We start from the raw sequence: 25,908 nt of genomic DNA, 5'->3' as shown, positions 1-25,908 counted from the left end.
TACAAAACACTCTGAGAAAATGAGCATAGTATCTGCTGTAAGGATGTTGTTGCTCATGTCACCCAGTGGCTTCTTACAATGACACTCAAGAGAAATTGCTTTCTAGTTCTGAGATATTGGAGGTTTTTATTGTATGGGCACTGAATTCTATCAGTGACCAGGTTTCTTTCTTTTTTTTTATTTTTTTTAATTTTTGCTGCTCAATAACTTGATTCAAGTTTGTACACACCTGTTGCAAGAATAGAGGACTCCTATAATGTGTCTATTAGCCTTAATCCTGGCTCCCTTATAATTTCCTACTTTGTTCCCTACCCATCCCTTCCCATCCCTTCCCATCCCTTTTTTCCCATTTTCTTGCCTCCATGTGATCAAGCTGTATTTTATATACATCTGCCTCATCTGCTGTAATTCCTTTCTGGAACAGTGAGGAGGGTAATGAAGGGATGGCTTCCTCAAGAGTTCAGCCTTTTCCTGGGACTAACTTTGTACAATTGAAGTACAGAGATGAGGTAAGGAAAGGAAATGAAACTACAGGAACATCCAGCTCATGATTTCAGTGACGATAATCTTGGGCAAGGTTCTACGGCCCTGGGGCAGATTGCTCCTCTCCCCAGGGCTTTGGTTCCTTTGCTGTGTGGGGAAAAGCCAGCACCTCCTTAGATATTTTCTAAGCTCTTAACTCTGTGATGCCGCTAAGAACTGGTGGTGTTTAATAGGGTACAGCGGTTTCAGCCAATAGTGACTTCACCACCTATGCCTGAGGCAAGGCCACTGGAGCAGGAAGTCTGAGCAGGTTGTTCCCCCACCTGCTTCCAGGGCCTCCATGACCCTCTTTTGCCCTTCTTACTCATTAGCAGAGGGAGAAGATGTTCAGGAGGAGGCCTGCTCAACTCACCTTTCTCCGTTCACTCTTACCTTACTCCACCCTGGGGCTGTCCTGTTCCCCGGATAGGGAATCCTCCTGTAGCGAATCCTCATACCTTTAAGCCAGCTTCGTCTTCCAGCCTGCCTTAAGAACTTTCAGCTTCAGAGGCATGATTTATACTTCCTCAAAGGGTGATGTTTTATTCTCTGAATTGTTTCTTTTGCAGTTCCAGTGTGCTAAATCCAGCTTCCACTGTGATTGATGTGTCCCAGGAAAACACAAGGAAACCGGCTGTGTCTCTGGCTAAGGTAGATTGAGCCCAGACTTTAAAAATCTCATTTTTGGCAAGAATGCTCTTCTTCTTATTTTATCAAAAGTACCACAAAAATAAAGAGAATTTTGTAGTACTCTTTTTGTTATAAAATATCGATAATCTTTACTGTTTTTCTTGTGGTAGAAAAAGCTGATGAATAGTATGTTAATACATTGTGAAGACCCAGATTTCTTGCCCAAGGCAGCAGTCCCCAACCTTTTTGGCACCAGGGACCGGTTTCATGGAAGGCAATTTCTCCATGGAGTGGGGTGGGGGATGGTTTCGGGATAATTCAGGTGTATTACATTTATTGTGCAGTCAGACCTCTCTGCTAGTGACAATCTGTATTTGCAGCTGTTCCCCAGCACTAGCATCACTGCCTCAGCTCCACCTCAGATCATCAGGCATTAGATTCTCCTAAGGAGTGTGCAACCTAGATCCCTCCCCTGCGCAGCTAACAGTAGAGTTCTGCGCTCCTATGAGAATCTAATGCTGCCGCTGATCTGACAGGGGGCGGAGCTTGGGCAGTGATGTGAGCCATGGGGAGCAGCTGTAAATGCAGATGAAGCTCCCTTCCCTCACTGCTCACCTCCTACTGTGCAGCCCAGTTCCTAACAGGCCACAGAGGAAAGTACCGGTCCCACAGCTTGGGGGGTCTGGGGGTTGGGGACCACAACCCTAGAGAGTAAAAAGTCTGAAACTATTTGGTACTGCTTCTTTCAAGCATATGGAATGTGGCTTGTTAGTTCCATGTCAGTCCTTATTCCTACTCATAGCTTCCTGAATCTCTGTCAGAGGTCTGCTTCTGGGAGGGAATTGCCAATTTATGAAACTACAGACAGTAAACATTGGTATTCAATCTTATGTTAATTAAAAATCCCTATTAATTGATACTCTTTTTGTCATTAGAATTGATGAGCATAATAATGACAACGAGGCACTTCAAGATACCGAAAGTGTCTTCTAAATCCTTAGGAAAGGTCAATTACAATTGTATTCCATACAAGTGTGATCTGGCACAATGAGAGTCTGGTGTGGTAGACAAAGCACTGGTGGGAATATAACCTGATGAGAGACCTAAGTTTGCTTTGACCTTGACCAGGTCTTTGCTCTATCCAGACCCAAGTTTTCTTACCTGTAAAATGGAATTTTGATTTAAATGCTTGTTTCTGATCTAACTTTGTAGGACTCTGGCTTTAAGTATATTTTTACAATTTTTTTGTATGGCATATGTGATAAATCTGTGCTAACCAGATTAATCAGGACAACTATTTTTCAAACATGCCAGAGTTTACTGGATAAAACTATCAAAACTGGAGATAATAAGCATTTGCTAACACTGAGTTGCTACATGACATTTAAAATAAGTTTAATAAACAATATTTTTCCCCAGCAAAGGAAGAATCCATTTAATAGCTCCAAGTTGCCAGAAGATCACTCATCGCAACAAACCAAAAATGAACAGTCAAAAAATGGAAGAGCTGGTTTATTTCAGACTTCAAAAGAGGGTAAATATTATTTTTATGGACTAGATAGTTTTATCTTTGTTATCTGTGGACTAAGGGAAATTCTCAAAGTTCCTTTCTCTAAAATAACTTCCAAGAGAAAGTGAAAAGTCCTGAAGACTTTCTTATTCTACTATGCCCATTGGTTTCTTCCTTGAGAAAGAGAAAGCATAAATTTTAGAAACTGGAAGTCCACGCATTCTGATCGTGGGGCTGCTGCTTGTTACGTGACCTCCATGCCTTGGGTTCTCTCATCAGTGAATTGGGAAATTTATTTGCCAGAGGCATTCAGTCTTTCACTTACCAGTATTAATTGGACGCCTACCATGTACCCACACATTTCTGTTTAAAATTAAAAGAGGTTGCCTCAAGCAGAAAAGAAAGCCCTCCTGACAATGTTATGATCCTCTAATCTGTAATTATCGGCCCAGTCGCCCAGGAGCATTTGATCAGGTTTGTGGCTTAATTAAGTCTGCCTTAATGGCATTTTATCATTCTTACTTACAGTTAAGAGGAAATACTAGACAATTCGATCTCTTCAAAAGCAACTCTAAGAAGATTCTACAAACATCAAAAGATTGGTCAAGGGGTAGAAAATTAACAATTGAACAGTGGAGCCAGGGCTCTCAGTTGCCTGTTTTAATAGTATATTTTTCATTGGGTACATTTTATGTTACACAAAATATTTTGTAGAAAAAAATCACTGGAACATGTTACCTGTTTGTTTTTAACTTCTTGAAAAAACAAATTTTTGTTTTAGGTATTGGGATTTTATTTTTTAAAAATTGAGCTCCCTTTTCTGATTTCCATACATGAATTTTTTAAATGACTTCTATTTTTTTTTAAGCCTCCTTTAAGCAATTTTCTTTTTATTCTTTTTTTAAAAAAAACTTTTTTGAATGTAAAGTATCTCAAAATATGTAAAGCACAGTAATCTTAAATGTACTGTGCAATGAAGTTCATGCATGAATTTTTTAATAGACATTTTTAGAGCAGTTTTAGGTTCACAGCAATATTGAGCAAAAGATACAGTCATTTCCCATGTATACCCTATCCCCACACAGGCACAGTCTCCCCCGTTACCAGCAACATGCACCCGAGTGGTACATTTGTTACAATTGATGGATTACATTGAGACATCATTATCACCCAAACTCCATAGTTTATATCAGGGTTCACTCTTGGTATTGCACCCTCTATACATTATACTCAAATATATAATGGCATGTATCCAATAGATCCACCCTTATAGTATTGTACAGAGTAGTTTCACTGCCTTAAAAATCTTCTATGCTGCAATACATGAATTATTTTTCTTTTTCCTGGCCGTTGATTTATTTTTAAATAATTTTTTATTTTTAATTATTATGGGTACATAATAGTTGTATATATTTATAGGGTACATATGATGTTTTGATATAGGCATACAATGTGTATTAATCAAATCAGAGTAATTGAGGTTCAATCATTCATCATTTCTTTGTGTTGAAAACATTCCAATTCCACCCTTTTAGTTATTTTAAAGTATACATTGTTGACTATAGTCACTTTGTTGTACTATCAAATATTGTTCATTCTATCTAACTATCTAACTATATTTTTGTACTCACTAACCATCCCCAATTTATCCCTGCTCCCTACTACCCTTCCCAGCCTTGGGTAACCATCATTCTACTCTCTGTCTCCATGAGATCAATTGTTTTAATATTTAGCCCCTCACATATGGGTGAGAACACAAGGCATGAATTTTTAAAGACTTTTCACATTAGGTGTGCACTTACGCTACCTCCTTTACTGTCCTTAATATTTCAATACTTTTACTAACTATAGGTTATGTTTATAACTATAGGTTATGTATTTTAAGTTGCAGCATTATTCTTCATATGATATATGTGTATATATATATATATATATATATCACCTAATGTGTTTTAATTTTCAGGTGAATTGTCAGAGTCAAAAGGAAAGTCACCTATCCTAGATATTTCAAGCCAAACATTAGAGAAGTCAAAGCAGACTTTGCCAGGCCCTTCAAATGGATCTCAAATCAAGGCTCCAATCCCCAAAGTCAGGAAAATGATCTATAAATCAAATGATTTAAACCAAGGGGATAGCCAGTCTTTTCCTAGACAAAGGACAGACTCCCTGAGCACAAGAGGGGCTCCCAGAGGGATCCTCAAGCGCAACTCCATTTCCAGTAGCACAGACTCGGAAACTCTTCTTCGTTTTAATCACAACTTGGAACCCAAAAGCAAAATTGTGTCACCTGGCCTAACCATCCATGAGAGAATTTCTGAAAAGGAGCATTCTTTAGAAGATGACTCTTCCTCAAACTCACTGGAGCAGTTAAAGCATGTGAGATTCTCTGCAGTGAGGCATGAACTTCCACAGAGTCCTGGGCTAGTCCATGGCCGGGAAGTGGGAGAATTTAGTGTTTTAGAATCTGATAGGTCGAAGAATGGAACAGAAGATGCAGGGGACATAGATGAGTTTCAGAATGATCCTAAGTCTTCCCAGTACAGAAAACCTTTGCCTTTTCATCAGTCAGCCTCAAGCCCAAATGTATCAAAAAATGAAGCGCATCAGCCAATGACTTCAGGTTCTTTTCCAATTAATGGGCTCCATTCTCATTCAGAAGTTGCAACTGCAAGACCACAGTCCATTGAGAATTCACCCACCATCAGTGCACACAAAGATAAATCATCAGAATTAACAAGGCTTGAATCAGAATTGCCCAAAAGTTCTGCTGGTAAGAAAGTTGTCACTACCAGGTTATAAAAACTGACCCAGTGTTCGTGGAATGACCAGACCAGCCAGCCCTGTAGAAGCCTATTTTGTTGCCTTTTAGGCATTCTAGCTAGAATTCAGGAAATGTTTAAACCTCTTAATAAGTTTGGAGGTTTTCCTTGATCATCGATAAGGAAAAGAAACAGGATAGCACAGTTTCTGGCCCAGCATGGTTTACCCTAAAAAACAAACAAACAAACCAAAAAACCCCCATATTATTTAAACAAATGGCAATGTTTTTTAGTTAAATCAAGGTATATATAGAGAGGGTAAAAATTAAAGAAATGCTAATATCTTTGTACAGAGTAAATATATTACTACTCATCTAATGCGAATTTATTAATTACCATTTTACCAAACTTTGATTTCTCTTGTTATCTCAAGAGAACCTTCACTTTCTTAGCTTCAAAGGATGCGAACTAGACTTTAGTACTTATTATGAAAAAGCCTCAGACTTTGGCCTGCCCAGGGCCTCCAGCCATTTGTTTTCAAACTTTAAAAGCTCCTAAGGAACTTCTTCCTTTAAGTGGTGTGAATTGAGAGGCAATGAATCACTGCTTTTTCCTGCTAACTAGCCTTGTCTTGAAGGTCTCACCACTCGCAGGGAATGCCTCCAACTACTTTCTGATACCTTTATGATTGTGAAGTAATCATAATGCCTCATAATCATAATTTCTTAGATTTTAAAAAACAGAAGCAATGGGAAAAATTATGCTGTATACTCTGTCTCATTTTCAATAAATCTGCATCCAACTCTATGATAATTTCTTTACAGTTAGGAAAATTTACAATAGCAACAGTCAAGCTTCTGACTCTCCTGCTCTCCTTCTCCCTTATTAGTCAGTATTAGGTTAACTCTGAGTCACTTTTGCTCAGCCCTGCAGCTTTTTCCATTTTCTGGTCAATCCATTTCTTAAAAGACACTTAAAATCATTTGAACATGACAACTTTTTTTTAAAATATTAAAAAGTAGCGAATGTTTTCTTAAGAAATAATAGAAACCATATTAAAGGAAATTATTGTTTGACCAAACATTGACAAATAATTGCATGACGTTTACCTAGATGTTTATTCAAAAGGCAAAAAATTTCTTTGATAATATTTCCCTTTATTATAATAGATAGAAAAATTTGGTAAGCCTTTCTTGTTTTCGAAACTGTACTTGTTTTCTCACAGACTACCTTTGTAATTTTGGATTTATTTATTTGTGCTTTCTGATTTTTAAATCCCAACTGAACATTAAATTTGGGAGCAAAACATCAGCTAAACCCATTTTGATTGACTGGTAGCCTGTCTGGTCTCACAGAGTGCTTATAAATAAAACATTGCTTACTTGTTAATGCCCTGCTTTTTCCCCTTTTTGCTCATCACAAAAATATATACAAGTAATACTGGAACATAAAAAGAAAACCAGGACCAAAAAATAGTAAGTGTGTGAATCAGAAGGGTTTGACTTTAGCTCTGAACTTCAGGACAGTCAATATCTCATTATCATACTGGAGAAAAAAATCCTCAGAGGAAACAAACCATTCCTGGCACTGAATTTTTAAAATAACTGTTCTTATTTTTAAACCAGTAACTTTAACTGTAAAATATTCAAGAAGAAGAAATGCACACAGAATTTTTAAAAATCTTGTCTGTGATGTCATCACCCAGCATTAACTACAGCTAACATTTAGTTGGAGTTCCAATAATTTTTAGGCATGAATATAATTTGAAAATCGTATTTATACTGCCCAGACTTCCTTTTTCACTAACAGTTTATCACGAACATTTTTTTCATCACCATTAAATTGTCTGTAAACAGACTAAGAATTCTTAAAGTTCTCTCAGAGGAAAGTCATACTTATTGACATATATTTAGTAGTACAATATGTACTTAAGAAAGGAAACCAATTTCCACTAGGTGCCAATTATTGTACAAACTCTGTTGTTTTCACACTTAGCCAGAGTTGATGATTAAAACTAAAGATAGAGATTTATTAACTATAATGTCCTCTAGTGCATTTGAAATGTGGCTAACTTCCTAAAAATTTAGCTCACACAATTTTTAGGACCATCCCTGTACATGTATAGCATTTTAGGAAAAGTAGAAATACTAAAACATCTGAGCTTTAACTAAAGGGTCTTAACTAAATGCCTAATGATTCGTAAGGAAACGCCCGAGTTCCCTGATACAAATGTACTGTGTGCACTGTGATTAATGTACTGTGTGCACTGTGATTAAGGCTGCTTTCTTGATAGCTTAGAAAAAACTCAAATATCCTTCTGTAGCCTCCTAGCCATTGGTAAATCTAAATTGGAGAACAGGTAGAGATCATATTCTCCATCAATCTTCATTTTAGTTTATTTAGCTTATAGAAATAATTTGTAACTTAAAAATGGTAGAAAGGAAATGGAGCATAGTGGAAGGGTCTGTTGAGATCATGGTTCTTAAAACTTCAGTGTGCAAAATGATTACTAGGATAGCTGTTAGTAAAGATTCCTAGGTCCCATCTTCAGAGATTCTGGTTTAGTATATCAGGAGTAAGGCCCAGGAATGCAAATATTCTCATTGTCCCATTCAAATGTTGTGGATGGAATTACTTGTTTTGTCTTACTTGAAAGTTGTTTTTCTGACTCCTGAAATCACTTAAGTCTGTGCTCATCAAACTTGGGTATAAGCCCCATCAAGGGTTCATGACATTATCAGGGGATGGGTGAAGTCATAAAATCAGTATGGTGTACCTTCCTGGAGTGTCAGTTTTATGCAAAGATTTGAGAGTAGGAGAAAATATTTAAAATGTAACATGGAGCAGAATGCAAAATTCACATGAATTTTTAAAATAAGGGACTTTGAGGAAATTTCCCAGTTAGGTCTATACCCCATACTACATTTACTTTCCATTACTGTCATAGGGCAGCCTTGGTAGGACATCTTAATACGACTATAACCCCTGAAAAATGCTGGTACAAACAACTAGTGATATAAACAGTGCCGATAAAAAGTGCCTTTTTGAAAAGATGATGTGAATGATTGAATAATAGTTCCTTATGCATGCTTTTTTCTTATTTAGCAAAGCATTTCTATATTGCAGGTGAACTGTCTCATTGTGTTGAGCCTGAGCCATCTCAGGTGCCAGGTCGCAGTTCTAGAGACCATCAGCAAGGTAAGCCCCCTCCTCTCCTGGCTCTAAAAGCTAAGACATTCTCACAATCTGGTCCATATGCCACTGAGATAAGGAAGACAACTGATGATTCCATATCTAAAGTCCTAGACTGGTTTAACCGAAGTTCTCATTCAGATGACAATAAGACATCCCTCCAACTTCCCCAAGGAATAGAGCCCGAAGAAAAAATAGACTCAAAATCACAGGTTGCTATTGCCTTGGTGACAGATGACAACAGTTTAAAAGAAAATGGCTCAAAGGCCCTATCATCCACCAAAGTTGAACTGGAGCCAGTGAGATCTGACTCAACATTTCAGGTAGAAGGAGATATGCTGCTTTCTGGAAATGGCCAAGATAATGATGTGGATATCAAATCCAAATCTATGAACTTGTCCCAAAAAGGCACCCCAAAGGAAGGCCTTGGTATACTGCAACCATTCGAAAGCTGTGGTACCCCAAGTCAAAGGAGCGAAAATATGGACTATAGCCAAGATTCAAATAGCTTAGGAAATGGGGCACCTCCTCCAGCCAATAACCATTCCTTCAGTGTTCTCAAGGTATCTGAAGCAGAAGACCAAGTTCCATGCAACACTAATATTGGCAGCTTTGGTGAAGAAGAACCCAAGCTTCTTGTTCATGAAAAAAATAGAGGAGACTCAGAAGTGAATTTTGACTCTTCAACAATTTTCAAAGAACCAAATTTGAAAGACAGCCTGAAAGCAGAGAGAAAGAGCAAAGGAGGAAATACTCACATCCTGAAAGCTTCCTTAGAGCCAGAGAATATTGAGTCACCACCTGGAGTTGCCAACAATGGATCTCCTTGGAAGAAGCCCGAGGTCCAACTGCAACAAGAAGCTGGTGAGGTTCCCAAGAACCAAGTGCAAAGAGAGAAATACAAAAGAGTGAGTGAGAGAATATCCTTTTGGGAAGGAGAGAAAGCTGCCAAGGTAACTCATAAAGAGCCCACATCTTCAGACAACCTGGAACAACCTTCTGCTAAAGAATGTCAGCCTGTGAAGTCACAGAGTATGGCCATAGACAGCTTATCTACAGGACAGAGTGAATATAATTGGGTCACTGCCAAACGAGTGGTCCTAGATGAGGATGGTCAAGCACCCCCACTCTCCAGTTTTTATTCCTCAAATAAACCTAAAGAGACCAGGCCCCAAATATCAGGTCCATCCAAAAGCCCTCCTTCAGCTGACCAATCAAGTAAAGTGTCTCTGTTTCAGAATAAGACAAATGAGCCTATAAAAAGAATGCCAGTGGCAGACAGTGTGAATTCTAGAACAGACATTATTTTACCAGCATTGCAACATCCCTCAAATGCCGGAAATGAAATACACGCTCCTTTGGAGAAAGACAGACCTTTAGCTGGTGAATCAAATACCAACTTTAAAGTTATGTCCCTAAAAGAAAGAATGGATGGATCCAATGCAGAACAGGTCTATAATCACTCTCAGTTTGAGAATTTGAGAAAGTTTTGGGACTTAGAAGCTAACCCAAACAGTAAGAATAGTGGTGTGAAGAATACTACCACAACAAGTCAAAAAAATTCCGTGCCTTTTAACAGCCAGAAACACAAAGAATTCAGTGACATTAAATTATCAGGAAAAAATACCCATGAAGTGGAGGCGCTTATAAGCCAACAAAAAGTTACAGCAAGAGAGGAAATGGAGAAATTAAACTCAAAGTGCATGCTCCAGGTGCTACCAGATGAAACCACATTTCCATTGAGACCACCCAAAGAGTCCACTCATCAGTTGCCAGGCAATGAGTCATCAACGGAAAATGTGGAAAAGAATATGGAATGGCTTGTTACTCCAGTGTTTGAGGAAGAAAAGGGTTACTCAGACCCAGAGATTCAAGAATCCATAGTGAAAATGAACGTTTTGTCTAAAGACTACAAAGACACTTTTAATGACAGCTTACAGAAGCTACTTTCAGAAGTTTCATCACCAGTAATTCAACCTTTTGGTGGAAAAGTTCATGGAAAATTCATGCTCAAACCAAGTGTTTCTGAAAATAGGACATGGCCTCAAAAGACAGATTTTGCTGATACTGAGGAAGAAGCCAAAGGACCCAAGAAGGCCACCGATGAACATGTAGACAGAACAGTAGCTCCTCCAAAGGTCAAACAGAACACTCTGAGTGCTAACCTGAAGGAAGCAACTGGAACTTCACCCTCTCCCTTGCAATCCAAGTTAGAACCCATTACCACCAGAACCAACTCTAAGCCTGAGGAGGGTAGATTTTTTGAAAAAGGGGTAGAACAGAGTCACAACACTTCAGCCTGTCAGAGAGAGATTGTAGCTACTTCTCCAGAGGGAGATACAACTTTGGGAAATATAGCTCTCCCTCAGAAAGCTGAAAGTGGTGAGTGCCAGCTAAACAAGGAGAACTTGCTTCAGGTGGCTGCAGAAGATTCTCACCCATTGGATCAGCCTTCTCATCTTTACAGAAAGGGTTCTTTTGGGGATGTGGCCAACTCTCCCCAAGATATGTTTTTGTCCCAGGATGCTCATCTTGTTCCCCAGGATAGGGTGCTGCCTTCTCAAAGGGAAATTTCAGAGACTATAGAGAAAATTATTCTTCCACCCAAACCTGCATTGAATGATATAAATGCTGCATTACAGAAGCTGCATAGAGAAGCATGGTTGAGTTACCCAGCTGGGAGGGAAGTCGGTCCTGGAGAAGTGAAACCAGAATTTCCTGAAGAAGTACAGGCAGCAGGTAGCCCCAAAAATCCTCTGGGAGTGATCCCACCATGGGTTACAATGGACGCCATAGTTCCAGACAGGAAGGATTTTTATTCCTTCAATGTAGTTCCAGATAAAACTCATGAAGTTGGATCTTATTTAGCTGCCCAGATGTCTCCATCAGAACAGACCCTTAGCTCATCTGGTTTCACTGTTGTGCAGTATGGCAAAGAGCTACCTCAGGAAGTGGCAGAAATTGTGAGGGCAACAGTTACTCAACCCAAATCGGAGTTCCTCGAATTCAGTGCTGGCTTAGAAAAACTGTGGAAGGAAACAATTGAAACCTCCCCCTCAAAATATGAAAGCGATACAGGGACTCTTTTCCTATCAAAGTTAATAGGTAGTACAGAGGAGCCCAGGAAAGCTGCTTATGAATTCCATCCTGAGGAAATAAAAGAAACAGTAGAAAAGGCTGAGGCTCCATCAATAACTGAGAGTGCTTTTGATATTGGTTTTGAGAAACTTCTTAAAGAAATATCTGAAGCTCCTCCTTATCAGTTCCAGGTGTCAGTGAAGGAAGAAACTCCCGAGAAGGAGCCCTCACAGTCAGAGCAGGCCAGGTTCTTGGGGGCAGTGCCCCATTTTTACTGGGCAGCCTCAGCAGCTTCTGAAATGAAAGTTAAAAGTAATGGTTTGGAATCTCAAGTCAACCAATGTAATAAAGTATTGAGAGAAGATGAAGCTGTGACTGATTTATTAGTAGATCTTTGTGATTCTGAAAGTAGGGTTGAGATCTCTGGAACCCCACAACTTTGTGTGGATCATGACATAGAGACCATCAAAACTGTAAAACCCCCAGAGGACAGGGACAGGAAAAGTGAGGTTGCAGGGAGACAAGGGGCTTTGCAGGAACCTGGCTTCGAAGAGGCTCCTGTAGCAATTGGTTTGTCTAGGAATAGGCAACCCATTCCTCTCCTGACGAACAAAGAAAATCCTACAAAAACCAGTAAAATTGAATTGATTCTGGCGTCACCATATAAGAGACAAGTGAAAGAGGAAGAAAAACCTTTCTCTAACTCTGATTTTTCAGATGGAAACATTGGTTCTAACGTGGAAAGCTGGAGAAATACCTCCAGTGAGCATTTTAAAATTTTTAACTCATGATGAGTGTGCTTTATGGAATGCTAAAGTAAAGGATGATATTATTTTAATTGAGATAAATTCAGTATTCCCAAATGGTGCTAAATTCTTCTTCCTTCAGTTCTCCTGCACCTTTCTTCATAAAAAACATTTTATTTATATTCTTGAATCAAATGAGTTCCACAGAAACAGCTTTACTACAAAGCTGTTTCATAGTCTGACTTCTCCTTAATCTACCTATAGAATTTTTAGGTTTCAAAAATATTTTTAAATTAACTTTTTGAGTTTAGAAAGCACCTTTAAAACATTTAAGCCAGTTTTTCTCCTGAAAGTAATTTCTTTGTTAATTGGCAGTCCTCACGGAAGTCTCTAGTAAGATTTGTGACAAGCAAGTGCCACAAATGGGCACAAATTTCCCATTAAGGAGCAATATTGTACTGGAGTGGTAGCTAAATACCGGGGACAAAGTACAAGGCTGGAAATTTCCTTCTCTCAGATTCTTGTGCTGTGATGTTTTTGTTGCCACTCTCTCCCTCTCATTTTTGATTATCTGCAGAATCTTCCTGTTCTAGAGTATGACTTTGGTCAGATAACTTCACCTGATTCCACCTAAGGACATTGCCTGGCCTGCTGCATTTCTTTGGTTTCAGCCTTGGCTAAGTTGATGAAGATCTTAATTGATCTCCACATTCATCTCAGTGGACTTGGGGGTACTGGTTTCAGCCAGCCTGTAAAACACAGGACTTGATTCAGTTTCTATTCAATCAATACATGGGCATTTTAGCAGAGAAACCTCATAGCAAATAGGAATAAGATGTTACCTGGTTAGAATGGTGAAATGGTAGAGGATGCTTTCTAGCTGGGACATTTTAACCAAAGTTGCACAACTGGTATTGGTCACCTTTCTTGTAGTTTAATAGAATTTGTCATTTTCTAGCTCCCTTCAGTCTCAATGAAAATAGATAAGCTTTTCTGAGTGGCTTGCTTGAGAGGTTTGGGTTCCTCTGTAAGTAGCTGTAGGGTCTCTTCTCGAACACTGACCAAAGAATCCACCTTTAATCCTGTATACTCAGCTTGAAGACTCTTTAACAAATGTGGCTGATAAAAATTGGAAATTGAAACACCAGTCTCTGAAATCAGACATATACAAAAATAAAGCCAGCACGTAAAACTTGCTGTGGTAGACTCTTACTAAACTGCCCCATGAGTTACTAAGGTAAACCAACCCACAGGAGGAGAAGGGCTTGCAAATTTGCACTTACTTTAGGGAGTATCACCTAATGTGAACAGCCATGCTTATAGTATACCAGCATAACTGATTGAACATAAAAAAGCTATCTAAAAAAGAAATAATGTTAAATAAGCATGTAGATTTAACTTGATTACCTCTGTAAAGAAAAAAATATTTAAATAAAAAATAATCACCTAGACAGAGCCCAAAGAAGATATTTTAAAATTATAAGACTATTAAGAGGTATAAAATGGTTCAGTTGTGGTTTTATATACTTTAATATAAATTAATATTTTACAACAAACTGTAGTGAGGATAGGGTAGAGTTGGAAAAGAACCTAACTACAAGGGTACCATAATCTTGGGGAGCAACCTAACACTGAGATCTTAATTGATCTCCACATTCATCTTGTGGCTGATCTTTTAACCAACCAAGACCTCAATTTACTCCTTTAGGAGAAAACAGAAAGAGGTTCCATGGTCAGGTACTTTTGGAAATGCTGGGAGATTATGCTCATTATTAGCATATTAAAGTCTTTGACAAGGTCTGCAGTAAGAAACCTTTTAAATTTGAACAAAGAACATCCCAAATCTAATTCATTTTAGAATCCATTTGCTGTGGAATGTATATTAACATTGAGCAGAACTGGTATGCATTTCAGAAAATTATTATCTAGAGAAGTGTTTCTTATTAATATATTTATTGATTCATTAATTGAATCATTCATTGATTCAGCAAATATTTTTGAATTGCTCATTGCTGGCCCCTGTTCTAAGCACTGAGAACGCAACAGTGATAAATGTCAGTACTTAGGCCTGAGTTGATCTATGAAGAGGTTGTCAAAATGGAAAAATTAAGGACTGTCTAGAGTTTTTTTTTTTTTTTTGTAAAGTTAGATGTGTTCAAGAACTGTTCTTATTCTGAGGTTATGTCCTTTTTCTTTTGGTTCTAAAATGCCTTTCCTTTTATAAAATAAAGGAATTAGTAAATGATAGGACACCTCCCCCAACATACACTCGTTAAAATGTCTTACTAAAATAGAAAGTTGACTCTCTCATGTTATTTCCTGGCATTTCATTGGAAATTTTACTAGATCATGAAACCCAGAAAGCCTACAACCACTGAGCTGGAGAACCCACCCATCTGTGTACCCAATTATACACATATGTTAAACATCTGAATCCCATCTTCTATGGTTTTCAATGAGTTTTTTTTTTTTTAATGCTTCTAAAATCATTTCATGGCTGTCTTCAAAAGCTAGAATGTTAAATGGGAAGATTCAAAATGTGGCACAAAACAAATGTGCCTAAAATAGAGATGTAGAGAACTAAGAGATCATATTTTTATTAATGTGGTAATCTTATTTCTATATTGTTTATGTTTATGAATATTAGTTTTAAAAGGGCATATTAATAGTGGTGAAATATTTTTCTGTGAAGTAAGTGCTTCTTAGAGTAAATAAAAATAGGCTTATAGCATAATATCTCCTTTCAACCTACCATTTCAATGTCCATTTGTTAGAGGGTTTTTTCTTTTTGTATCGTGCAGCGTTCATCGGTTTTGTCTTATAACAGGTTCAGAAGAAGAACCCAGTGCTGTTTTGAAAACTTTGGAAAGGAGTGCTGCTAGGAAAATGCCTTCCAAAAGTCTAGAAGACATTTCATCAGATTCATCAAGTGAGAATAAAGCTTGCTCCACTGTTCATGCCCATCTAAGTTTAAAAATGCATACGTGCTCTCCTGTGGCCTCGCTGCATGCTATTGTGCATTGAAACCCCTAATGTGGGGATTAATAGATGAGAATAACCTTTCTGAAGTGTGCTGAAGAGGCTCAACATAAAGTGGCTGAAACTTCTGAAATAATTCATGAAGTTTGATTACTAGAACACTAGATTTCCTTGAATTGAAGAATCCCAATGTGAGTGTTTAAAACTCAAGTGCAGTGAGTTTTAAAGGATTATGGTAACTACTAATACTAGTGAACATCATAGTTATAGCTAACATTTATTGAGTATTACTTGCCAAAATGTGGCTAAGAATTTTACACGTATTATCTCATTTAACCAGCATGAGCAATCCTGTGAAAGATGAATTATTATTATCCCCATTTTATAGATGAGGAAAATGTGGCTCACAGTGGTGAAATAACTTGTTTAGCATCACACAGCAGACCCAAGACTCAAAATTAACAGACTACTATCAAGAGCATTTATGAAGGGACTATGTTATATATGACAGTGTTGGGTGTCTGATGAATTTCACTTGGTAATGGAGTTGAATTAGTCCCTGGATTTAAGGACTTTCCTTTTTCTTTCATCCCTTGTTTTCTATTCACACATTTCTTTTGGATACTGGAATTATAAGCCCAAAGACAACCTAACATGCAAGACTTTAGGCACATTATTCCCACTGGCTGCTGCTTTAATTGGTGAAGGACTTCTTGAGCACTAACAGAAAGCATAATGTATAAAGGGATTTGTGTGCCAGACAAATGGATTTAGAAACTATGACTTCTAGGGGTTTTGTTCTTACTGTTTTTAAGCTAAGATACATCCCTGGGATTGCAGATGGTTATGAGAAAAATTATCAAGTGAAAGTTAACCACTGCCAAACTCATTCGATTGATCATAATTGACCATTGTCATGTTTAGAATGTGTTTCACGTGTCTGTAATTGAGACTAAGAAGTCAGAATTTAGGAAGGAAAAGAAAAAGCCACTCCATCAAACAGTTTCTAAAATTCAGAAATTCCCAGGGCTCTGAAGACAATAATACCGATTTGGAATGCAGTCTTAACCCTCCTGACGATCTTGGAATCTTAGAGTTGGAAGGGACCTTGAAATTCACCCATTTCTGCCTCCCCGCAATGCAGGAATTCCCTCTAAAGCCTCCTCAACAGGTGGCCAACCCCCACAGCCGCCTGAGTGCTTCTAGAGAAGACTGAGTCCAGAGTCCAATCCTTTGTTGAACAGCCCCAATTATTCTTCCTTACGTTGGTGATGGACCCTGACGTGGGGGAAAAAAAAAAACCTCAGCAACAATTGTTCAATTTAGCAAACCTCTTGCCTGTGAAGCATGGGGCTATTTCCATGGTGCAGCTTTAAAGTACTCAGGAATGTGTAGGGTTAAAAAAAAAAAAAAGAAAGAAAACACCATCAGCTGACCGGTATTCCTGCACGCTCCTTTCTAAATACCGATACCCACTCTCACAGTATCCTGCCAAGATTCCACTTAGCAGCTGGTCCCCAGTTACATCTCTTCAGTTGACTTCCCAAGCAAGCCTCCCAGAGGCATACGCAAATGATGATGCACACACACAAATATTTGTTAATGACCATGGATTTGGGAAGGTGTTAGTCATGGCTAGCATCTTACCCTTTACAGAAGAATAGAGAGGCTGTTGCAGCCCTGTGCTTTCTCCTGCTGCTGGCCGATTGCTTGCTCTGAGCTAACCCTCCAACCCTTGGGAGTCAGTGTGCAGCAGTGTGCTGATGTGAGCTGCATCGGGGCTGAAATGGGAGCTCTCGCTATGGCACTGGCTCAAGTAGCTAATCTAAAGAGAAAGTATTTTGGGGAAGACATCTTGGTTGCACCCCTCACTGCATCTTGACTAATTGCTTCCAACTCCGGGGGCTTCCAGGGACAACCTCATTGTTCTTTTCTCTCTAAGGGTCAGCCATGTTAACCATTTGTTAATTTCTCCTGAACAGATCAAGCAAAAGTAGATAATCTGCCAGAAGAATTAGTACGTAGTGCTGAAGATGGTAAATATCTTTATGTATTTGCATGTCTGTCTGTGTATTAAGTTCTGGGGTGATTTGGGCAGTCTCCGGGACGCAGCTGTTGGATAAATAAAAGAACGTCATTTGCCACTATATGTGCTGAATAGTGCCTAAGTTGTTATAAAACGATTTTGAAGTGGTGCATTTAATACCGTTTGTATTCTTAAGGCTTCTGCTGGCGATACTATTGTGAGGATCTCATCAGAGATCCTTAGGAAGCAAGTGTTTCTATAAATAGGAAATTGTATTCATGGGTATGAGCTGATTTTTGCTGCTCTGACTTGCAGAACTCATTGTGAGTGAGTGGAGTGGGTTCCTGGGTTAAGTTATTTTCCTGTGTTTGATTCTCAAGTCTCAACATTATTTAGATCTCTCTGGGCACAACTGGTACAGCCTTAAGTTCAAAGGAAAGGGCCCCAGAACAAGGGCAGAGAACCCTGCCTCTGCTTATGTAAATAACTAAGTATAGACTGAGGGTAAGATTGTTTCTGAATATAATGGAGTCAGAAGATCTAGAAGCTTGTCAATGGATCAGGTATTATTTGGTTCAGTGATAAAATGAACATGATAATAGTTCCTTGGTAGGGGGAGGAATGGAAATGAGTGTGATTTTTATAGTTCATTTATGAATTTATGCAAATGTATAATTTATATTTGTATGCTGGATTCTTTTTTTTGCTGAATTACCTTCTCTATAATAAAAATACGTACTCAGCTTTTCTATATAAATGCAGCAACAGAGGTCCTCGAAGGTCATTCTTTTATGTAATGGTTTTGTCTTTCTCATTTTATATTTACAGTGACCTCATCGAAGTTGATGGGGCAGAGATTTTCATCTTCATTTTGCAGATAGAAGCTCAGAGAAATTAGACGACTTTTCTAAGATTCTGTAGCTAGTCTGTTAGTGGGAGGACAGGGAATAGAATCTCAGCTTCATTACTCCTAGTCCAGTGCTCCTTCCCATTTTCCATGCTGTGGTTTAGTGAATTAAACGAAAGATGCCACATACCTCCTTTGTTGGATCTTAGATTTTTAGTTGAATAGGAGACCTTAAAGAGGGTAATGAAGACTCACATTGGGGAATGGATGAAAGCAAGCTGAAAACCTGCTCTTTCAGTTGTGAAACTGACATTTGAGCTTTACTTTTATGTCTCTTTAATCCTTCTGTTAAAATGGTATTTATTCTCAATGTTGCCCTCCTGGATTAGATCAAAAAGCAGATCAGGAACCAAATACAAATGAATGCGTACCAGGAAGTGAGTAGCAGGATCTTTCTCACAAATGACTAAATGTTCTCTGCATAGTGTTTGTTAAATATACTGAAATAAACTAACCCCATTAATAATACAGCATTTATTATTGCTACTAAACTCCTGCAGCCTGCAAAACTATTTCATTATGATAAGGGTTTTATTAAAAACATTTTACTATTATCTGTATTGAAAGAATAATTTATGGTTTCACTGCAAGAGAGTTATATGTTATATATATATAACATATATTTAATATATAAATGTTACTGCTGAGTATTGTACTTTTGTCAGTTTCTCTGCTTTTTAAGTCTTTGCTTAAAATCAAGTTGGCACCTTCTGATTTCATTTGTTACAGTATGGTCTTAAGTATTAGATCTCTTGTGGCCTCTATACAAAACTGTAGATATGAAGCAATTTATAACTTATTTGAACCTAAGAAAGAACTGTACTTTGACAGTATGTATATGGTTCTATATGCTTCTTGACATTTCCATAAAAGCAAATTTTATTAAGTCCGGGGTTTAAACTCTGAGATTCCAAACTGGACTCGAATAGTAAATATTCATGTCTAAAGTCTAAGACAAGTGAACATTTGAATCTAAGAAGTAAATGTACACTTGTGGTAACTAATGTCCATCAACTAATTCATATCCATTGCCAAGCAAAGATAATGTTTATTTACTCTTTTCTGTTCAGTCTTAAGATTGTGCTACTTAGCTGTGACTAGTATCTTAAGGACAAATAATGGATTAAAGAGGTGCTTATGGGGCCTAGCAAAGCATGCAGGAATGTGTGTGTGTGTGAGTGATTTCTTAGGTTTAGCTTCCTGGTTTCACTTGATTTCATAAACCTAGGCACTAGAGCTATGAAGATAATGTTATATATGCCTACCCTCAGGTCCACAATATTTGTAATAATAATTTCCCATTAGTCTTTGGATGTGCTAATAGGCCTTAGGGAAACAGCTAAATGAAGGAGCCATTAGATAGAGAAAAAACGTGCTGATGATGCTACAAGTCGGTGACATGTAAAATGAAATCTGAAACTTTGTTCATGAGGTCTTCCTGCTAGCAGGGAAGGTGCTTGAGCTTTGGTACATGACTTGACAAATTCTTAAGAACTACCTAGAAAAGAAGACAGTCCAGGCTATGGCCCTTGAGAGTATGTGCTGTCTACTGCAGAGAAAACAAGACTTCTGCCACTGAGGGGTGTTAGAGGCTTTTCTAGTTGCTTTTGAACTGGTATATACTTAAGTCTGGGCATCTTATTTTATCTTGCTATATTTTCTTCAAAATTTATCCTGAGGAGTGAAAGCAAAACATACATAGACATACGTGTCTATATAATCTGTATCTTCATTCATGACCTCCTAATTGGCTTAGTTATTGGTCAAGGCAAATGGGCTAATCATGTGCTGAACTCTGGGTAATTAATTTCTCTCTTTTTAGTGATATTTTCCAAAATGACTCTTAGTGCCGTTTCACTAGTGAAGAGTATATTCTTATCACAAAATCAAATGCATGGTCATAAAACATAAGTAACTAAAGCCCATAAGTCTAAAATTGACTACATTCGAATAAGGGGTATAATTGAATTTGACCCTTATAACATCATCTAACAATAAACTTTGAAAATAATAGGGAGCAATGTTATAACAAAAAAATGTTTACATTATTATTGGACCATATTGTGGGACCTAATCTTACACTGCTATCAATATAACTCACACCATACGTGCCGATACACACACACACACACACACACACACACACACACACACACACACAATTGTTTAATGGGAAGTGATTAAAGTGGGTTTCATTCTAGTAAGACACCGTAAGGATATTCTGATGTACATTTACCTTTGTGAGCCTACAGCTGTGTGAACAAGGATATATTTTATATGTGTAGCTCAATTTTCAGTGTTTTTCTCATTAGATTTATTTTAACTAAAGATGAATTTAGCTAATGTTTAGGACTGAATTTGGGTGTTTTGAGTCATACATAGAAATATGATTTGATTTTTATCTATTTTCCGAATATCTCTTTTAACAATAAAGCCAAGTTAATATATTGTGTTCATGATATAATTTAAAGATTCTCTCAGGTATTTATTTGATTTGAAAATACATATACAGAGCTTACTATGTGCCAGGCACTGTTCTAACTGCCTTGAAACATTAACTCATTCGTCAAAAGAGCTATGATTCACCATAAGAAAAGCTTAGACATCACAATTCTTAGACAAAGGAAACAGTTTTCTAACTAGAGATATGCAAATTAAGATTAGAATTTATCCTTTTATTGTGCCTTCCACATACACTTACTTTTTTTTTCATACATATATTTTTTATATCAGATAGAAGACTTTCTATATTATAAAGGAGACATGCTACATTTTCATATTAAATTCTTAGAATACCCTAACTTGAACCATTCTAAGTTGGCCTGGGTATATTGAGAATTCTCTGAGTCAATGAGTATCTAATTTCTATTTTCAAAAAATAAATTTTAAAGTATATTCTTTCATAATTTGGAGTAAGAAACACTATCAAAAAAGTAATCCCCATGCTCACTAAACAAACAAACCTACTCTTAAACACTCAATGACGAGGACGCTTTTATTATTGAGTTGTGTGCAAAAATCTTTACTGTCCAGATGAAATAGTTTGCAGCCTGCAGCATGTTAGTAATATATCTCAGGGAGATGAACCAATAAATTACCTTGTGGTTTGAAATTGTGATGTGAAAAAATAAATTAAACCAATGCACATTGACAGTATACTTTAATTCAAGTCCAGCTCCAGTTCAATAAAAACTAGTGTTTTTAAAATTCATTTTCATTTAAATTTTGTATTTGGTTCAACTCCTTGCTAGTTCTCTTTATATATAATTTCTAAAAACTGCATGTTGTTTACCTCCTGATCTTCTGCATGTGAACTACTGTACCTTTAACCTTTTTACAAAATATGTCTGTCCATAGATGAAAGAAAAGTGTTTTCAACTTGTGCCTAATGTTGTCTGACATTTGTAAGAATAATTTTGAAATGGAAATGCCGCTGTTTAGTTTCCACAGTGCCTACACAACCTGATAATCAGTTTTCCCACCCCGACAAACTCAAAAGGATGAGCAAGTCTGTTCCAGCATTTCTCCAAGATGAGGCAAGTTTGTCTATTGTACCTTCAGAAAAATGGAGCCAGATAGGGGATTTGCTATGCCATGCTTGGTATGTTTGTATTCTGCTGTGGCAGAGACCAAAGAGGTCAGCAGGACTGACCCTTGCCTTCCAAGTCAATAGAGGTAGTATTGTTGATCCTGGAACAAGGCAAGGCAGGTCTCACTTGACTCAAACAGTAACTCTTTTTGATCAGTGAAATTGCATAGATTTGGGAATATGATTTTTGTTTCAAAGCAAGTACAAAATAAGAAAGCTAGGCAGAAATATGTTGGCATGAACTAATTACACCTCTGCAGTTTAGAGGAGAGTCCATTTGTGAAAGCTCAGTCTAGGTTGCATGACTAGCTTGAAAGCATTTGTTAAAATAATAACATAAAAATGACACAGCACGCTTTGAGTATCTGCTGGGTGCCAGGTACTTTACATATATTACTTCACTTAATCCTTCAACAACCCTGGGAGGTAGGCACCATCACTATTGCCATATGTTACAGGTGAGGAAATTGAAACTAAGAGGTAAAGTAACCTCACTCAGCTAGAAAGGGGTTGAACCAGGACTGAAGCCCAGAGCTGACTCCCATGCTGTTAACCACTATACTATAGTGTCTCAAGTAAGAATATGACTATTATCTAGGTACTATTCATTGAGTACCTAGTATGTGCCAGACACTTAATCATTCTGATATCCAACTCTCACTAACTATACGTGGTAGGTACTATTTCTCCATTTTATAAAATAAGAAAGAGCCTCATAGAGCTTAAGTAACTCTCCCAGAGTGCAACAGCTACTAAAAATTAGATCTAAGACTTTAACTGAGGTCCTTTGACCTACTTAAGATCCCATGTTCTTGCAGTCAGGTATTTAGAAGCCTGAGCTTTGGAGCCAGACATTCCCCATCCTGGCTATGATGCTAATTTTCTCTGTGATCGTGGATAAAGTCTTTATCCTCCCTGAGTCTGGTTTCCTAGAAACTACCACGTTAGGTTTCAAGGAATCAGTGGGGTAATGCAGAAAAAACACACAGCACAATGCCTGGTGCATAGTGGTACCTGGTAAGTGTTAACTGCTATTTGTGGTTTTGGTCTGATTTCTGATGGTGAAATAAAAGGTTTCATTCTCAAGTATTCTTTCAGCAGATGGAATGTTAAGGAAAGCTCTGGGCTTAATATTAAAAGCCCAAAGCTTTCCTTAATGTAAATTACATTCCCCCACCCCCACACACTGTCCTGGATACCCTTCTATCCATTCTTGGCCCTTTAATGAACCATATCTGCAAATTTTCAGCCCTGGCATATGTTTAAGAACCCACATTACAATTTCCTTTGGAAAGAATCACTCATTCTTTGGAACTAACTCATTAACTGGAAGCCAAGGGTAGGCACCCCGTGGAGTTCCTGTGGTTTTATGCCTTCGTAGATCTGCTTTGGTCTTAGGCGATGATATGGATGAACCTTATAATAGTTCGAGAGCAAATTACGTCAGTTTCTAGTTTTTTATCTTTCTCTTCTCTTCAGTTTTAACTTGCTATCTCATAGCTCTGCACAGAAGAGTTCAAATCATTTGGGTTTGTGTACCAAAGATGCCAGAATTCAGTTGTGTCATTTTCATGGAGTGCATGAGATTGAACTGGGTACTAAAAGAAGTGGAAATGAAATCAGGCCTTGCTCATTTGTCCACTGTCCCTTTGAGGCTGATCATCAGTCACATTTGTTGAATGCCAGTTACATGAAAAACACTGTTCCAGATCAACAAGACAGGGTCCCATCCTTCCAGTGATTCCCTAATGATCTGATATACTGGGTAGAATATAGTATGTACAATAACAGAGGGAAATGAATTGTAAGTATGTGGGGAGAGAATGTGACAACGGAGATATTTAAAAGGTATGTATTTTTTTTTAATCCTTGAGATTTTTAATCCTTTTCTCATCCCTGTGAGTCATTGATTTTGTTTTTCTTTAACTCCTTTATTAATCTGCATTACAATTGTCATCCATTACATTGATGCATAATTGCATGGTGCTGGTATATGCTGGCATGAACTAACTACTCCTCGATAAAGGCGTTCCCTAACCCCTGGAGCCACTGAACTGCTCCATAAGCTCTCTAACCCCAAAAGGAGCTCATTCTGAATCATGAGTTTTTAAAGCTACTGTCTAATAAACTTTAGATCTAAATATAATAAAATTTGCCACTTTTCTTTCTTGTCCCAGGTAAATATTCCCTGGGACATATTTAAAATAAGTACTTGTATCTTATGGCTACTTTTTTAAGAAATGTGTTAAAATCTAATAATCCTAGCACTCTGGGAGGCCGTTTGAGCTCAGGAGTTCTAGACCAGCCTAAACAAGAGCGAGACCCCGTCTCTACTAAAAATAGAAAGAAATTAGCTGGACAACTAAAAATATATAGAAAAAATTAGCCAGACATGGTGGCGCATGCCTGTAGTCCCAGCTACTCAGGAGGCTGAGGCAGAAGGATTGCTTGAGCCCAGGAGTTTGAGGTTGCTGTGAGCTAGGCTGATACCATGGCACTCTAGCCCGGGCAACAGAGTGAGACTCTGTCTCAAAAAAAAAAAAAAAAATATGAGTAGAATGTATAATTTAATATAATTCCCTATAGCAACAAAAAGATAAGCACAATAACACTATAGAAATAAATAAGAGATGGTTTAACATTTTAAATATATATATATGAAAATAATCTGTAGTTGAAACAGATCAGATTAGCATTTCTTTTTCCTAGTTTAACAGCATCTCAAGTAAAAGATTTGATTTTTAGAGAAGCAAAGGCTATGTTACTAATAAGAGGAATTGAGCATGACATTTTATGTTTTGACAGATCTTAGACTTTTATTGTCTGAGTAAAGTTAATTTCTCATATATATCAATAAAGTTGACATAATATGTAATATTATGACACAATATTATGACAGGTGACAAAAATATGTAATATTAAAAGAGTGACCAAAAGCTCACAATAGTGCTGTCTTCTATAGCACCTTGGGAGCCACCTTGTATGTCAAAAAAATCACTTTGTTATTTTGGTAGCTAAGCCAGCCCTCCTCCTTAGATGAGGTCCAATGCAGATCTCCCACTCCATCCAGAATCTGATTCCCTGGCAATTAGCACTAGCATCCTTTGACCTGGGGAAACATCATAGATCAGTGGATACCAAAATATTATCTTTGTCTAAACATTGTTTCTGACTGTAACTCATTCTGAATTTAAATACTATGCATATTATATGATGTTTTGTAGAGTGATGACAAAGAAACAGATACAGCATCAGAAAGCAGTTACCAGCTCAGCAGACACAAGAAGAGCCCAAGCTCTTTAACCAATCTTAGCAGTTCCTCTGGCATGACGTCCTTGTCTTCTGTATGTAAACAAAGGCTCCATGTTAATATCTCTCCACATCTCTGAACCTCTCTCGGACATGCTTATGCTCATTGTAAAACAGCCTCCTGTTGTATTTCTCAGATTCCAAGTGCACAAGCATTTTCTCTAACCCATAATTAGCTTCTGGCTAGCTAAATCCACCTTTTTTCCTTTCATTCTTTTCTTTTTCTTTGTTTTTAAGAATATAATGGTTCATATCCATTATAAATGTTTGTGGATTTTTTGGATGTAAGTACTTCAGAAATAAATCTAAATTGCCAACAAGATGAACCACTACATTTTTCTGTGTAAAAATTGAGTTAACTATTATAAAATCTGCTTATATCAGATATGCTTTTGTATACTGCTTGCAGGCATAGAATTGTACCTCTCTTTTAGTAAGCCTAATGAATAAATGTACTCATTCACATAAAAGAATGAGAGGTGATTCTTTGTCTTATAGAAGAATTCAGAACAGGGTTTTAAAAGGAAAACTCCCTAAGTATAGTTACTCAGATGTGACTTAAGAGAATTTAACAAATTTGACTTTACATAGAACTTCTTGCATAAAATGAGACAGTTCTGTGTGCATGTATAATAGTATATGTGTAGAAATAATATGTAAA

The 25,908-nt window shown here is 37.5% G+C and overlaps 1 protein-coding gene across 11 annotated transcripts in view; it reads left to right on the top strand.

Annotated features, from left to right (window-relative positions):
- SYTL2 (synaptotagmin-like 2) overlaps window positions 1-25,908 on the top strand; it is a 57,487-nt gene that overhangs the window by 17,670 nt on the left and 13,909 nt on the right. For 2 of the 11 annotated variants that reach the window (XM_012641842.1, XM_012641839.1), the window contains exons 4-12: window positions 1,092-1,173; window positions 2,572-2,686; window positions 4,626-5,432; window positions 8,548-8,619; window positions 15,265-15,366; window positions 17,399-17,452; window positions 18,679-18,726; window positions 21,791-21,885; window positions 25,163-25,282. In XM_012641842.1, coding sequence (XP_012497296.1) covers window positions 1,092-1,173; window positions 2,572-2,686; window positions 4,626-5,432; window positions 8,548-8,619; window positions 15,265-15,366; window positions 17,399-17,452; window positions 18,679-18,726; window positions 21,791-21,885; window positions 25,163-25,282 — 1,495 coding nt within the window. Of the gene's footprint in view, window positions 1-1,091; window positions 1,174-2,546; window positions 2,687-4,625; window positions 5,433-8,547; window positions 12,454-15,264; window positions 15,367-16,886; window positions 17,453-18,678; window positions 18,727-21,790; window positions 21,886-25,162; window positions 25,283-25,908 lie in introns of those variants that run through there. The other 9 variants (XM_012641840.1, XM_012641841.1, XM_012641844.1 and 6 more) reach the window with 9 other exon arrangements.

The sequence above is a fragment of the Propithecus coquereli genome, unplaced genomic scaffold, assembly GCF_000956105.1.
Source record: "Propithecus coquereli isolate 6110/MARCELLA unplaced genomic scaffold, Pcoq_1.0 Scaffold170, whole genome shotgun sequence".
Lineage (NCBI taxonomy): Eukaryota > Metazoa > Chordata > Mammalia > Primates > Indriidae > Propithecus > Propithecus coquereli.
The sequence above is the reverse complement of the archived record's forward strand: the minus strand, read 5'-3'. Positions and strand labels throughout refer to the sequence as shown.